Source organism: Crassostrea angulata, chromosome 1 (genome assembly GCF_025612915.1).
Source record: "Crassostrea angulata isolate pt1a10 chromosome 1, ASM2561291v2, whole genome shotgun sequence".
NCBI lineage: Eukaryota > Metazoa > Mollusca > Bivalvia > Ostreida > Ostreidae > Magallana > Magallana angulata.
Genome location: NC_069111.1, coordinates 52,693,054 through 52,710,419, shown reverse-complemented (window position 1 = coordinate 52,710,419; position 17,366 = coordinate 52,693,054). Strand labels below are relative to the sequence as shown.

Sequence of the window (17,366 nt, the reverse complement as noted above, 5' to 3'; positions counted from 1 at the left end):
TTTGTGCTGACTGCTAACTTAGTTCAGACTTTTATAGCAGTAATGAAGGATAACAGAGAGAAACAAAAAGGCCCAAAACGTGCAAATGTTAACCAGATTAACTCACTCTATTGCTATCATACCTGAGTAATCACATGACCTAGATTTAAACCTAATGTGATACCTTGCTGACCAAATTGAATACCCTATTGATCAATCTAGCAAGCTATTGAAAACTCTACTGGTATTCTGTAATTCGCTGTAAAAAAACTTTACAATATATTGCCGAAACCAAAGAGGAATAACTGATGTTAATTCAGAATTTACGGTTTTTCGGGGAAGAAACTTTAGCAATTGTCTGAAACAGATACACCATCCGAAAACTTCTTCCCCAAAACAGGATAGTGCATAATTATACAAAATTGTTCTGTTGAGGGATCCCACGGGTAAGGTTTCGGTATCGGTATCGGTGATGAATTCTCTAAAAGACGGAAAGTAGAAAGAGGCTTCAAATTAAAAATAATTGCAGCAACGGGAAAACGTTGCAATAATTGTTCTGGCGACAAGTTGTTGCGCCAATTATTTTGAAGAGGAGGACAATATCGGTTTCTGTAAACTAAACTCTAAAGACTTATTGGGACACAATTTTATGAGCAAGGCTTCTTATGACAATTGTTTTCGAATATAATTAGTGAACTTGTTAGCAATCATTTGTGATAGAAGTAGAGATGTCATTTGGAGTACTTCACCTAATTTTAGGAAATTTGATGAAGTCAGCAATTCTGTAGTAGACAAATTTAATTGCGATATTGTAGTAGTCAAATACAACAAGTGTTTGCTGCTTTATTTCATTCATTCTCCCTCGCTATGAGCGTACACATCCTTTTAGTTTTCGGGTTCCTGTGTGTGATCCCATCAACCTGTTTGTCTATTCTTACTGATGGGGAAACTCAGAATGGCACGCTACGGGATGATTCAGTGGACTCAAAGACCGATGTCTTCAGACAATTGTTGAACCAGGAGACTCTCATTCGAATGTCTCTGGTGAAGAACGTTCATAGTCTCATGAAAGATATGGTCGAGATGAAAGAAAGCATGTCAACTAGCAACAAACGACTCAATGTTGCGGAGAAAGAAATATCAAGCTTAAAAAATGAGGTACAGTTACTGAAAACCGAGAACCAGAAATTGAAAGAAGAAGCTGTAAAATTTCACGAAGAGTTCAAAACTGCTGACAGTAAGTTTAGTGAAATTGAAGGGAATTTTACAAAGGTTTCAATCAGCCGTTCACAAGATGAAAGACACATGAATGAAATATTTGAAGAATTCGAGAAAAATACCTCGACGATTCTAAATGACATCAAGATAGAGGTACGTTATCTTTCTGTGACGTTATTGGACTTAAATAAACATACCATGGAAATAAATGAATCTATTCCAAATCTCATAGAAAGCAAATTCACTGAATATTCCACCATCGTGGATAGATCTGTCAATGATATAAACAACAAGTTGCTCAGTTCAAAGGATTATCAAGAACAAATGGTGTATAACTTGTCTACTCTGGGAAATGACCAATCCAGCCTAATGAACATAATCTCAGGTAATTTATAATTTTTTGTTGGAAAACTATGACTGAATGGAATAGCATACTTTAGTATTTAAAACTGTAACTTCAAACAAAGCGGATATTAAGCAATCATAGAGACGGACATTTTAAGTCAGTTACATGTATTGGCAATATTTTGACTACATTCAATTTTATGAATTAATTTGCATCCGTGTCTCTTAAGATAAACTGAACAACACTATAACCTCCATCAAAGCGGATGTTGAGCAATCCCAGAAGTCCCAGTTGAAGTTGGCGGCTGCTGTGTCATCACTTGAGGTTTACAGAATGAATATGTCCCTGATGAACAGTTGTGGTACGTTTGCATATTATTTTGATACTTCACGCGTTTATTCACCAAGATAAAGCTTTCGTTATCAATTGGTTTCCTTATCTCATTGACTATGTTTTTAAACAATATATCTTTCCAATTACAGAAACGTTTTTACAAAAATTATATTTATGTAATACCATTAAAATTAAAAACTTTCTTTTTAAGTACAAATCGTTAATTTTATAACAATATAAGAAACATTATTTCTGAGATTTTCAACAAGGAGTTGACAGGTCTTATTCCTAACACGTGTCTTTATAAATTGCTAACAAATCTTAACTGGCTGAGCTGTACAAAGTATTAATACTTTATATTGAAGTATTTTGTGTGCGAATAGTGAAACATACTGTGCTCTTTTTGTTTTTTTGTTTTCTATTTTTTATGCAAATCACTGTACAATGCACATCTTGTTTCAGCTTCAAAGACGAGTGTGGGTTTCACAGTCGGGGTGACGAGTTCGTCTAGTAGCTGGAATGCAGGCATCTTGGTATACCCTCACGTCGTCACCAATATTGGAAACGGATACAGTCCTAGCACCGGAAAATTCACCGCCCCCACGGACGGGAAATACGTCTTCTTTATCACTGTCAATGCGTACGGCAGTAATTCTTTATATCTAGATATTGTTCATAATGGTTCAAGAAAGGTCAGAACAATGTCCCACAGCTCTGCCAGCTACCAAACGGGAACAAACATGGCGGTGCTTCCGTTATACAAAGGGGACTCTGTCTGGGTCGTCTATTGGAGTGGGAAAGGTTATTACGCTTATGATGTTCCCATTACGACCTTTTCTGGGTTTCTTCTGTTTTGAAATTGGAGTTGACAAAAACTTAAATGCATTAAATGTATTAAAGAAAAGATCCACTTATTCAAAATTGCTTCTTTGGCTACAAGGTAAATATATTCAGTAAGCTATGTAATAAGATACCAGCGCTTCTTATTGGTCGAAATAGTTCCTTGATACCTACATAAAAGAAATTTTAGCTCGATTTACTTTTCTTTAAGAAATGAATTTGATAATTTTTCTTTTTATACTACGATCAAAAGGAAATTTATCAAATTCAAATCGTTCTTCCATTTATGATTAGTGCATTGATTACTTTATTACTTATGCTATTGTTAGGAATATCGGTGATTAGCATTATGTAAAATTCTACAATTTGTCACGTAAATTTGATAGAATTCATATGAAATAGAAGAATATTTGAGTTTTTAAAAGCTTTGATAGGACGTCCATATTTTGCTTTATACGCATATTCATGTTTGCACACACCTTTTACACGTTATATATACATTATCATATACAGCATAATTAGACAAACGTTCGTTTTTTCGATCATTCGTATTCAAAGGAGTAGATTGAGAGAAAAATAATTCAGAGACCGATATGCATGTAATACAAATAGCAATCCATATACATAATTGTTTGTTTTTCTCTTCCTTCCACAAACATTGTGTGTTAATTGGAAAATATAGGCAATGTCGGCCGGAAGTTTATAAAACAAAAATAAAATCCATTTGATTTCATTGTTTTCTCTTTTTTTAATTTTTTTGTGTTCCTGCATTTTCTATGATAAAATATGTTGCTAACTGAAGCACCGTTTTAGTATTTTACCATTTTATTTTTGGTGTCTAAAATTATAATCTTTATCAAATGAGAATTTTGTTTATTGTTAACTTTTAATACAACACAATAATAAAGGATATTATAACTCCGCAATAACTACATGATGAAAATATAGAGCTTAGCAAAGTCATTCCTATAAAGCACTTATTTCATGCAAAGTTCAAATTTCGCAATAATCATAAGCTAAAAACTTTAGCTGCGCGCCATGATATTTTTACTCTCTGGTGTCATTCGCTGATCATGATACTTCGACAATAAAATGAACATGCTTTCAAGCGTATTTAGAAACACACATGTATTGTAATTTTTGTATTAAAAAAAAAGAATAAAAGATGTCAGTAAGTCATAAATATTTAAGGAACAAGAAATCATTCTTTCAGTATTGTGAGGAAATCATTATAGCTGGGTTGTGATCAAGTTCAATAGCCCGACGAGTTTTATGATACTGTAATTAAAAACAGGCGAGAAATTTTCGCGAGATTCGCGAGAGCCTTTTTGTCGCGAATATTTTTCGCCAGGAACCAGTATTTGCCATTAAGTTGAATTAAAAAAGAGGCCTATGGGCCACATGAGCAACACTAGACACAATACAATCGGCTTCATGAAGTTATATCCAAAATATCGGGACAAGGAATGAATTGATCCTGTATTAAAAGATTTTCAAATATTTCTACAAAATGTTAGGCCCCTTTTGTAACTAGATGATTTCATAGTTATATCACATATTGACCATTGCCATTCTCAAAAATATCTTAAAGGCCGGTTCTGGGGTATAAATAGCAGCCAATCGGGGGAAATGGAGGAAATTTCAATTTTCTTGCCACTCTTCACTTCAGGGGATATTTTTTCAAATTTATACAAATATCACCAATTACCACTTTAAGATAGTTGTTGTGTATATTAAGTTTTGTGTTCTGCATTTGAAAATACATATAATTTACTTCAAATGTATGTAATAAGGGAGAATTAATCAATTAAAATTCTGAAGTGACACTGATTTTCAAATTTTCCCATTTTGATTGACAGCAGAGGTTTGTTTACATTACACCGGAAGCTCTAATCTCCACAGACGCATTCAAAATGGTTGCTAATAAGATTATGTCTTAATCATCCTACCTCAGCAAAGAGAGAACGAGTCAAGTCCAATAAATCCGTTTATTTGATAAATAAAGAACACATACACTGCATGTAAGCGTGAATATGCATCCTGCTGAGTCCGGCTGTTATCTCCTGACCACTGCTCTTAGCACAGTTTACACGAACCTTTCAGTGACCAGATAAGAGTCCAGTGCAGATGTAATTTTCACAGAAACAAATTCCAATAAAAAGAAATTTTGAACAAAATTTTCTGATTTAAATAAAAATAATGTGTATAATTATATTGTTTTTAATTAAAACAAAAATAACACAGTCACTGCCAACGGTGTCCCATGTATGGGATATTTTTGGGGTTGGGAAACCAAACTCGCACCAAGTTGACAACACATTCTGGTAGAATGTCCCTACGATGGCTTGCAACATTGGTAAACCGAGGGTCTAATTGAAGAACATTTAGTTTTCTCTCTCTATATCTTTCATCAAGAAAAACTCCTCTATGGAAAAGCATTGTCCAGAAAAACTTATACTTTTCCTTTCGGAACGAGGTATTTCTTCTGTCAGGTAATGCTGGTTCAGAAGGCCACCACATTTGTGTGTTTCTCCCGTCTGTTATGCAGGGTTTGCAAAAACAATGTTCACATTCATCACAGTTTTGATTTTGGGGGATACAGAATGTCCTCTCAAAGTCGTCAGCACTGATGTCCTCAATCCCAGTTGTATTTTCTTCACATATAATTTCTTCTAACTCCCATTCATTAAAATTGATGAATTGAATTATTGATTCCCTTTGATCAGAGTTCACCCTCAAAGTAATTATACTTGTGTCCTCATTTTCCTCCATTTTGTTACAAGAATGATGGCCAGAATTGGAGGGAAAGTTTTAGGGCATGGGGTACCAAAGGAGATTTCTCTACCATGGCATCATGTATGTGGCCATTTTTATAAGCATTAAATTCTTATTTTCTGTCCATCAAAGTTGTTATTAGATATTTACATGGAAATCTATTACAACATAATAACTATCACCATATTTTCCCCGCATCCACAAATATTTTGATCCCCACTGAGGGCCCACCCCGGGAGATGGGCTGATAAATAGATTTATTGACATTTGGCGGGATGCAGGGAGTGCCTCCCCACTGTGAAAATATTTCAACTTCACATGATTCATTGTAACTGGTCCATTCCATTTTATTTCTACAAAAGGGTAAATTGAGATTTTTGATGATTGTTTTATTCAAAATATATATATAAACCCTAAGGTCTATACACTTAGCTCTGTAATAACGAAATCACTTGATCACAAAGAGTAAACTTTGAATCATATTTGACTCATAAATATACCTATGGAACTAAAAATATGTATCCTGTTACACCACATGAAAAAATGATCCAGTCCATATTATGAAACGTAAAAGTGCAAGCAATATTACATTTCACAACATAGCAAGTAACCATTGTAAAGATATTAGAAGACTTCAAGAAAATGTCAGAAACTAAGAGAAAACGGCCAGGTAATTTCAAGTTTGAGATGCCGATTACCGAGGGAAAAAAGCAGGAAATTATGCAAAATCTTCAAAATGTGAGGGAAGTTTTGGTCAGCAAGTTAGGGAGACCAGTTAATAACACGGACATCATGGAATCATTGCTGGATACCTGGAGACAATCTCTAAAAACGAATGATGATGATTTTAAATCACCTGCAACTTACACTAAAGTAAATAAGAGTCAAGTAAAGCAGGATTTTTTTGTGACATCATTGCAAGCTGTAAGAAAACTGATCGATGTTTCAGCATCCCACGGGAAGTACTGTAAAGGGACTCTTGAAGTTAAAAAAGTCACAAAGAGAAGTCATGTGAGTTCATTGAAATTAGTTTGTACCCGGGGCAATAGAGGAAAACATTCCTACATTTGGGCATCATCTCCATACCTACCAAATGGGAAGTATCTTGTTAATGAAAGAATTAACCATGCATTTCTATGTAGTGGAATGTTACCTTCTCATTATTCAAGATTCTGTAATGCAGCAGGACTTGGTGTTCTCTCCGTTGAAAAAAGGGACGCATTTTTTAAAATGTATAAACCAATTGTACAAGAAGAATATGAAGATTCGTGCAACACTGCCATTCTTGAAGAAGTTGGATTATATGAAAACTTGGATGGAATAGACATAATTACTGATGCACGGCATGGATGGCGAAAAAATGCTCAAGACACCAGTGTCGTTGCAATTGGGGAGCGATCACATAAAGTTCTTAATTGTGCTCATGTAACAAAGGCAGAGGATCCTGTTTCTCAAAGGCATGAGACAATTGGAACACGAAAAATTTATGAAGATTTTGACAACAGGGACATTTCTGTGAATGTGCATACCCACGACAGGAACATGGCCATTAATAAATATGTAAGAGAACGGGAACATGGCTTTACATGTAATCAAAATGATCTATGGCATGGCATCAAAAGTATCAAAAAGGCCTTGACTAATATTTCAAGTGGACCAAGATACAAGGAAGGAAAAACCTGGTCCGAAGAACTTGTCGATAAAGTGGAACCTATTGCGACACATTTTTACTGGGCAGCCAAGCATTGTGAGGGCAATTCTACTACTTTGAGAACTTTGTTGGACAACATTGTTGACCATTACCAAAATGACCACAAGCGATGCCACCCTAGCTCAAGATGTAAACAAGATCCAAATTATGAACCATCAAAAGTTGTGCTTGAAAATCCTGTTGCAATTAAATTACTCAAAAGTGTTATTGTAAATTCCACAATTTATAAATATCCAGATCATTTCAATTTAGGGAGAGATACATACTTTGTGGAAAGTTTTAATAACACTTTGAATGTCTATCAAGACAAAAGAATAGCATTTGGAAGTGAACAGTATGAAGTGCGTGCTTTCCTTGGAACTCTGCATTGGAATGAAAATGTGAATAGAGAACATACTTCAGTATCATTCAAGGCTGATCCGAAAGCCCCTAGACGCTTAAAGGGCAAAAAAAACTATAAAAAGAAAACATTTAACTTTAGAAATAATATATGGATGCGCTATATAAAACAAGTATACTCAAAGCGGGAAAATAAATAGTGAAACCATGTGATGCTGTCTTTTATTTCAACACGTGTCTGTGCTATGCAGGTATCTATTTATATCTTTACTCTGTAGTCTTATCAGTTGGGGGTGTGGCCTTCTCCCTAATATGCTTAATTGCCGTCCGTGTGGATATTCAACTAGGTCAGATCCGGCCTTTAATTGTTCATACAAATATGAACCTGCGTCAAACTTTGAACCCATTGTGTGGCCTAAGAATTATACACGGCCACAGTCTTAACAACTGAGAATTAACAAATGTCAATATTTTTGCATATTAGTAATACTATATATTTTTAAAATGATGAATTTTTTTCTTTGTAAAATTCCGACCACCCCTATTATAGTTTCATCCTTTTTATTTGATTTTTAAAGGTTTTTATCTCAATAAATTACGCTACCTGAGTATGCGTTCTCTCAAGTACTGTACGAAGACTTTTTCGCCCCGTGTAATTTTCGCTCTTCCTTACATGATAACAGCTTCGGCACGTCGTGAATTCCCAGACACAGTTGTGTTAAAAGAGAGATAACATAAGATATTGGATCCCGCCAAGTCTTAAATTTGCCCGCTGACAACGAGGGCAAAAGGGACGAAATAAAACGGGGGCAAAACGTTCCCTGTTTACAGTAACAACTTTTCTGCTTAATCCCTTTTCGAACAGAAGATATTTCTCTTTACATTCCTATCTAAATATTCGACCCCCATATTGGCCCTGCCTAACCCCGTGGACTATGATTTGAACAAACTAGAACTGACACCATTTGAGAGTGCTTCCACACAGGTTACAGCTTTTCTGGCCAAGTGGTTTTTGAGAAGGAGATTTTAAAAGGATTTTTATTTATATTTTCCTATGTAAAAATTCAATCCCCATGGTGGCCTTACCTTATCCCCGGGAATCATGGTTTGATCAATTTTAAATCTACACTACCTGAGGATGTTTCCACACAGTTACAGCTTTTCAAGCCGACTGGTTTCTGAGAAGAAGTTTTTAAAAAGATTTTTCTCTATATATTTTTATATAAAAATCACCCCTTATTGTGGCCCCACCGTACCTATCATGATTTGAAGAAATTTGAATCTATACTACCTGAGTATGGTTCCACACAGGTTATAGATTTTCTAACCAATTGGTTCTTTAAAAGATATTTAAAGATTTTTCTCTATATATTCCTATCTAAATATTTGACCGGTAGATGTGGCCCCACCTTACCCCTGGGATCATTATTTAAACACATTTAAATCTACACTATAAGAGGATGCTTTCCAACCGGTAACAGGTTTTCTAGCCAATTGGTACTTGAGATGAAGACATTGAAAATTATGGTATCAACAAATTAAAATTTACACTACCTGAGGATGCTTTCACAGAAGATTTTTTTAAAGATGCCAACATACTTTAAATAATTCTTAATTATCTCCCTTTGAAAGAGCATAACCCTTCATTTTAACAAACTTTAATTCCATTTACCTAAGGATGCTTTGTGCCAAGTTTGGTTGAAATTGGCCCGTTGGTTTTGGAGAACAAGTTGAAAATGCTAAAAGTTTAAAGACGGACGCCGTGCAATATGATTCCAGGTCAGGTGAGCTAGAAACAAGTGTGGATAAGGTTTGGTCACGAAAATGAGTCGCTGCGAACCAGTTCATATGAGGTAAATCGTGAAATTAAGTCGTCGCGAATAATAGTTGGTGACAGTATGTTTGATCTCGCTCCGACCGTAATGATTACCTCATAATATTCAAAGAATGATTCCTTTTCACCTTATTCAAATAATTAAAACAATTAAACGATTATTAGAATATTGAAATTTTTACGTTATATTAATTTGGAATAAGTATACAGTTGTCCGTTTAAGCCACCTTAAAAGGGGGATATATACAGGTGTGTGCCAAACAATTGATAATTTCACACCTGCTTTTAAAGAAAATGAATCTGAAATTATCTATTGACTTTTCAACACACGTACAATAAGACGATACGTCTGTGTAATTACAATATTTTTGTACATTTCAACTTCATTTATTATTTAACTCAAGAGAGATTTTCGAGCATCGCAACCAATATGAGTTATAGCTATATGGTAACACAAAAACAGGTATTTAGTAGAGCTTCATATAAATTATCCTTGTAATGTTCTGATATGAAAGCATTAAGATATTTTTTTTAAAACGTAAGAAAAACTCTTTATGGGTATTTTTTATTGCAATAATCAGAAACCTAACATCTTAAGGTGGAACGTCCCTCTGATAAGAAAGATAAATTCTGTAGAAAATATTCTCACTTTGTTTCTGTTAACTCACAATTATTAAGGCATGAAGCAACAAAGGATGCGGTGCTGGGCCCTATTTTATGGTGGAAAGCGACAGTTATTTAAATTCAAATATAGAAAGAGGAAATTTCAACGGAACGAAATGGACCGTAACTTTTAGCAAGGGGCAAAAAAAGTTAAAAACCTTTACAAAAAATTACTAGGAACTAATCATATTGATCAATTCTTTTGAACCCTCCCCCTTTCTCCCCTCCTACAATGCATTAACTTTTTTTTCAAATATAACTAAATCGCAAATTTTATTCTTCTCTTAATAGCTCTTTCACAAAGGTAAATGAAATGAAATTGGGAAAATAGTGACTAAGGCAATTGCAAACTCTAGACTTAGTCATCATCATTTGAAGCTCAAAACATTTCAAATGTCTAAAATTGAATAAAGGTTTACTCTTCCTAGAGAGCACATATGTGAAAACAAAATAAAAAAGAAGAACAATATCACATTTTATTAAAGATGATTTATCCCTATATTGAGATCATACCAATTACTGGAAGATCATTCATTTGATCCTCTTTTTGTGTTATAACAAAATGCTCTGGTTGACATTTTTACATTTCTAAAACATATGGATCTATTTAATATTATCTTATCAAAATTTAAAAACAGAAAACCTTTTCTGAAAAATTAGACAGTCAAATCGCATTCAAATAGTTTTATCATTGCTTAGGTTTTGTTTAGGCAGTGTTTCTTTATCACATTCCATTTTCGATTTGCTTTGAAAACAACACGATTGTGGCTTTTTTGCATATTTTTGGATGATATCGTACTTCTATGTATCTTAATGTTTTTTATTTGTTAGATTTTTGTCGATAACAGGTTATTTTTTGGTAGACAACAGAACAAAGGAACAAACAAAAAAGAAAAAACCCCGAAAAGTATGCTTTTATTCATTTGGTATAATTGTTTTTGTTCATAGACTGTCAATATTGTTTCAATAACAAAAGATTAACCAAGTTGATCAGTTATTATCATAATTATAAATAAATAAATCAAAATATGGACATATTATTATCTGCATACTTAGGAAGTCGTTGGTTCTATTAACATACGACATTCATGTATAACGACATAATTCTGACAGAATGAATAAGAAAATTAAGATTATTTGTAGTTGAAAAAGGAGGGAAACTGATGCGTTGGTATACACGTATAGTTTTGGATAATGTAAACCATGTAAGAAGTCCCTACGTCATTAAACTTTGCCTAAGTATTTCAAGTGTGGTGTTTCTGCTTTTCTTTTCGCACTTGTGTTGTTTTTTCAAAGTAAGAGGATGTAATCATTTATAGCTTTACTCACCCAAGTCCCACGGGCACTGAAAGTAGATTCAATAGTGTTTTAAAAGAAGAATAATACTCTTTAAAGCAATAATGAATTGTTATGTGTTTGATTACCCTTTGTACTTCTTTTACTGCGCATGAATTTTGAAAGTTGTACAAAATATTTTCCCTTTTATGGATATTAAATTGTGTACACTTTAACCTTTTTGGTCAAAGGCTTCAATAAAATTCTCAAGCTTAAATACTGAGGTATATTTGCTGAAAACCGAGAACCAGAATTGAAGTTAAAAGAATAAGCTGTGAAATTCCAAGAAGAGTTTAAGACTACTGACAGCAGGTTTAATGAAATTTAAGGGAATTTTACAAAGGTTTCACAAAACTAAACTCAATATGAAATGCATGTGAATGACAAAATTGAAGACTTTGAGAAAAATACATCTACGATCCTGATAGCTGAAATAAAGTAAATTAACCGATTTTACCGCCAACGTAAATAGATCTGTCGGTGATATAAACTACAAGTTGCTCACTTCAAAGGATTACCAAGAACAACTCGTCTACAACTTGTCTGCATTAGGAAATGACCAATCTAGTTAATTATTATGAAAATAATATCAGGTACCGCTAGATTTTTAAAATAAAATTTATTTAAAATTATAAGTCAAGTCTAAGCCATTACATGACGAAATATAATGGTGTGAATTAATTTGTATCTGTCAGTGTATCTCTTTTAAGATAATCTAAACAACACTATAAACTCCATCAAAACGGACTGAATGCATATCTAGGCAAACTGGATAAATCTTATAAAATTCTTAATATTCAATTTTTTTTTATTCCAAATAAAATAGTAACTACTATAAAAATTGCCTATTTTAAGTGCAAAAAAGGTCACCAAAACGTTTATGCAGCTTCGCACATAATTTTTTTCGAAATATTTCTATTCAATGTGACAATTGTGCATCATTAAAAGCAACATTTGAAGAAATAAATTTGCTTTATCAAAAATGCTGACAACAAACCCAAATCAGAGAGATAACTTAAACCCAAATCAGACTGAAATTGCATGTTCTGTCTACAGATTTCAGTGATATACTTCTCAAGAAATTCTTGATAAAAACAACATTGAGGAGTGGGATACCTTTGCGTAAGTCGATGTAAGTGTGTGTACATAGAAAAAGTAGTGACCCAGAATATTCATGCTCTACTTTGACTTTTTGTCGCGGTCTATGGTTGCAGGAATAACAGCGAATTGCTCGATTAGTGTTAAATAAGGGAAAACATTTGCAAGTGTAAATAAATGTTATATAAGAGACCATTTGCAAGTGTAAATATTGACTGTTTGTAGCTGAAATAGGGGGAATGAATTTTTAGGCATATGTTTTCGGAAAATATTTCTTTTCTCTAAATCATTGAACTTTGTCTAAGTATTTTAAGTGTAGTGTTTGTGCTTTTTTCTTGCACTTAGGATTTTTTTCCTTGGTTAGAAGATATAATCATTTACATCTTTACTAACTTAAGTCCCACGGGCACTGAAAGTAGATTCAAGAATATTTTGAAGGAGAAAACTGTTCAAAGCAATTACAAATTGTTACGTATTTGAATAAATTTATTCTTCCTTTACTGCGCATGATTTTTGAAATCTGTACAAATGTTTTATGGGCATTAAATTTTGTACACTGTAACCCTTTTTGGTCAAAGGTATAAATAAGATTGATTTGTCCCTTAGTCGTTTTAATTCTAACCATGATGTCGTACATCATACTTGCGTTCCTGTGTGTAATCCCATTAAGCTGTTTGTCTATTCTTACTGATGGGGAACCTCAGAACGGCACGTTACGGGATGAATCAGTGGACACAAAGACCGATATCTTCAGACAGTTGTTGAACCAGGAGACTCTTATTCGAATATCACTGGTGAAGAATGTTCATAGTCTCATGAAAGATATGGTCGAGATGAAAGAAAGCATGTTAACTAGCAATAAACGACTCCATGATGCCGAGAAAGAAATCTCAAGCTTAAAAAATGAGGTACAGTTGCTGAAAACCGAGAACCAGAAGTTCAAAGAACAAGCTGTGAAATTCCAAGACGAGTTTAGGACTACTGACAGCAGGTTTAATGAAATTGAAGGAAATTTTACAAAGGTTTCACAAAGCCAAACTCAATATGTAAGGCATGTGAATGACAAAATTGAAGACTTTGAGAAAAATACATCTACGATCCTAAATGACATCAAGATAGAGGTGCGCTATCTGTCTGTAACGTTATTGGACTTAAATAAACATACCATGGAACTGAACATGTCGATTCCAGAGCTGATAGAAAGTAGATTAACCGATTTTACCGCCAACGTAAATAGATCTGTCGGTGATATAAACCACAAGTTGCTTAGTTCAAAGGATTATCAAGAACAACTGGTGTACAACTTGTCTGCATTAGGAAATGACCAATCTAGTTTAATGAAAATAATATCAGGTATCGCTAGATTTTTGAAATATAGTTTATTTAAAGTTGGAAGTCAAGTATAAGCCATTACATGACGAAACATAATGGTGTGAATTAATTTGTATCTCTTTTAAGATAATCTGAACAACACTATAAACTCCATCAAAGCGGATGTTGAGCAATTCCAGAAGTCCCAGCTGAAGTTGTCAGCTGCTGTGTCATCACTTGAGGTTTTCAGAATGAACATGTCCCTGCTGAACAATTGTGGTACGTTTATAATTATTTGAGAGTTTAGCGCTGAGCACGAATTTACGAAATAAGAACTATGATGTAGGTTGATTTTCTTAATGCATTAACCATGTTTGTCGCGCAGAAATTTAAACTAGGTGCAATGGGAAAAAGGTCAGCTTGTGTTGAATGCTACACAAATATCTGTTAAAACAGCTTGCCCTAATGTGAATTCACCGTCAGCGAATGAGAACTCACAGGCTATTGACATAATGAGATGTCTTGCTTTCTTTTAGAATGTAAGTGAAAAAGAAGTATAGATATCGTATTGATTGTTTAAAATTTATTTGTTAGTTTACTTGAATATCTCCGATATATAGTACATGTATCCAAATATGGTAAAAAATTTGTAAAATCAAGAAATATTACCTGTTACAGAATAATAAATACATGTACCTGTATTAAAAAGATGAAAAATAGAATTAAAATATCTGTACAAAACAAGATTTTTGGTCCACATATATCTGTTCTATATAAAAACAATAACAATTGCAAGTTTCGTATTTACTGCATTTCACTGATTTAAAAACAAGTATATATATATAAGATTGTTGTGGTTTTAAGAACGAGCATCTTTATTATTCCTCAAAGCTTTGTTTATGCAATTATATCGGCTCTCTAATAAATCGAGCTGAACTTAGTACATTTTTACCTTATAATATAAAAAGTGATCATTCTGTGTTAAATTTTTTGATTGACACTGACAATGTTATAGTATGTGTTTACATGAATGAACAATGGCAATATGCATTATGCTTTTTGGTTATATTCATATAATTGGTTATCATTTATATATTTGGTTAACAACTATTCCACGAATTGATACTCAACTAAATTGAGTTTAAACTGACAAATATAGAAACTGGTATTTTTTTTTGCTACGTATAAAGTTGGTTTTATTGTTATATTCACTAAATAATTAACGTTAAAGTTATCTCTCAACTTGAACTTGGTTATGGTTATACTTGGTATTGAACACTGTTTACCATAATCTATACATAATTGTAAAATCTGATCTTGTTACAGTTTCGAAAACAAGTGTGGGCTTCACAGTCGGGGTGACGGGTACGTCTAGCAAATGGTCTGGAAACATCTTGGTGTTCCCTCATGTTGTCACCAATAATGGAAACGGATACAATCCGAGCACGGGGAAATTCACCGCCCCCACGGACGGGACATACGTTTTCTTTGTTACTGTTAATACGTACAACAGTAATTATATATATCTAGATATTGTGCTTAACGGTTCAAAGAAAGTCAGAACAATGTCCCACAACAGTTCTAACTACATGACGGGAACAAACATGGCGGTTCTACAGTTATACACAGGGAACTCTGTCTGGGTCAGTCGTTCCACTGGACAAAGTTATTTCTCTCAAGATGTTCCCATTACGACCTTCTCTGGTTTTCTTCTATCATAAAACCTACACTTTGTAAAACGCTTTGAAGCACAAGAGTCTCTTTTAGAATCGAAATACGAAATTTGAGATTTGAAAATCACAACTCAACTTTTTAATTTACAAACTATATTTTATTGGGAGTTGATTTTAATCAACTCTCCTATGCAGTGTGAACTGAAGCAGTGTTAGGACCTAAGCACAGATCATCACCGCTGACAAGAGTTAGTTCTTGAAAATAATCGATTAATTCGATGTAATGTACGCTGAAGCATTTTGTAAGGAAACTTTTTTATATATACCTATGAAATAGTAAGATTTTATATAGTACGAACAATTTAGAAGTTTTTTGCAGTCGTTTGTACTCCTACGCCAGAGTTCAATATAGTCTCGTTCAGCCATCGGCTGTCTCCTTGATCTCGGACAAGCAGAGAGTCAGTCTATATTAAGAGTTCTCACGAGACCTTGCACCTCTTACTTGTCGGAGATTAACGAAGACAGCAGAGCATCTGGTTCAACGAGACTAGAGTTCATTATTGGTTTGATTCATACACTTTTTGAAATATTTCGAATACCGATACAAAGTTTGATGAAATCAATTCTATTTTTAAATATTACACAACATGATTCATAAGAGGTTTTCTCGAAATTTTTGTCGGAAAAGTCCGAGAATCCATATTATAAAAATGTGCGTAATTCAAATAGAGATTATAAACTACTTGCCAAGGAAAATAACATATCGTTGATTTTAAGATAAATAATAATCGATAAAATCAACTCCCGTCAGTACTTTTATCATAATTAAAATCATCCATAGATGATCCTTCAAACGTAATTATGCAACGTTTTGTCTGTTTTAATGACTTTTTAAGCTTGGATTAATTATTTCTATAAATAATAAATCCACGTTTTTGTTACATCAGCGAATTTGAGTATTTTTGCTCGCCCTCTGCATCTGTATATTTATACCTAAATACGTTTTATCCCGAAGTATATTTGCCCTAATTGTTTTTGCTTTTAAAATAAAAACAGTAGATAGTAAGGTAGATTTAAAAAAAATGTTTAAACTAATCCATCATTCAGATATCAAGAAGAAAGTACAGTTTCTTTCAATATTTGCCCTGAAATTCAAAGGTTGTTTAAATCTAAAAAAAATACACATACACCATCTTGAACATGTGTGTATATAAAGTACCAGGTTAACAACGTTTATCTTGTTTCCAAAAAAAATTATGACATAGACATTTTGGCATATTTCTAAGAATTAGTCAAAAATGATGAAAAATGGCACATTTTCTCATATATTTTTGAAGAAGAAAATGTGTCCGCAGCCGTTGCCCACAACGAAATTGATATATTTTATGTGATATCACATGATAAAGTTATAATATGAGTTTCATCGTGGGCGACGGCTGCGGACATATTTTTCGATTCAAAAAACGACTATGGAACTTGTGTCTTTTGCTCAGTTTTATAAAAATTACTGGAAAATGCTGTTTATGACATCAAAATAAACCTTGTGAAAGTCTAATCACGTTACTAATTAATTATAGATTCTTAATTTATGGGTATTTTTATGTAAATAAATGTTACATTTCAATTTTTTGTGATATTTTTAAATTCATTCTAAAACAGGGCAAAATATGTCTTAAATTGTACCTAGTTCTTTAAGCGTTATTTGTCAATTTGCCGACTCTGGGTGTTCATGTTATTGAGATATTTTTTTACATTTGAAATAGCTTTAATGATTTTAATTACAAAAGTCATTACCAGTATCACAAGTTTCCTCTTCCTGAAAAACACCGTATTAGTCTAGCTTTTGGCAATGTCTAAAATATAAAACAGTGTAAATTTTATTAAGTTAATGATTTGATTAATTGTACCTGC

The 17,366-nt window shown here is 33.3% G+C and overlaps 2 protein-coding genes across 2 annotated transcripts; both read left to right on the top strand.

The window, feature by feature from the left end:
- Nucleotides 1-835: 835 nt before the first annotated feature.
- LOC128155772 (multimerin-2-like) lies at nucleotides 836-2,790 on the top strand. The gene is made up of 3 exons (XM_052817626.1): nucleotides 836-1,582; nucleotides 1,773-1,904; nucleotides 2,339-2,790. The coding sequence occupies exons 1-3, from the start codon at nucleotides 847-849 to the stop codon at nucleotides 2,731-2,733; spliced, it is 1,263 nt and encodes a 420-aa protein (XP_052673586.1). The 5' UTR covers nucleotides 836-846; the 3' UTR covers nucleotides 2,734-2,790.
- Nucleotides 2,791-13,049: 10,259 nt separating this feature from the next.
- LOC128181174 (uncharacterized) lies at nucleotides 13,050-15,698 on the top strand. Its single transcript, XM_052849512.1, has 3 exons — nucleotides 13,050-13,824; nucleotides 13,930-14,061; nucleotides 15,109-15,698. Exons 1-3 carry the CDS (start codon nucleotides 13,095-13,097, stop codon nucleotides 15,501-15,503), a joined length of 1,257 nt encoding a protein of 418 aa, XP_052705472.1. The 5' UTR covers nucleotides 13,050-13,094; the 3' UTR covers nucleotides 15,504-15,698.
- Nucleotides 15,699-17,366: the final 1,668 nt, after the last annotated feature.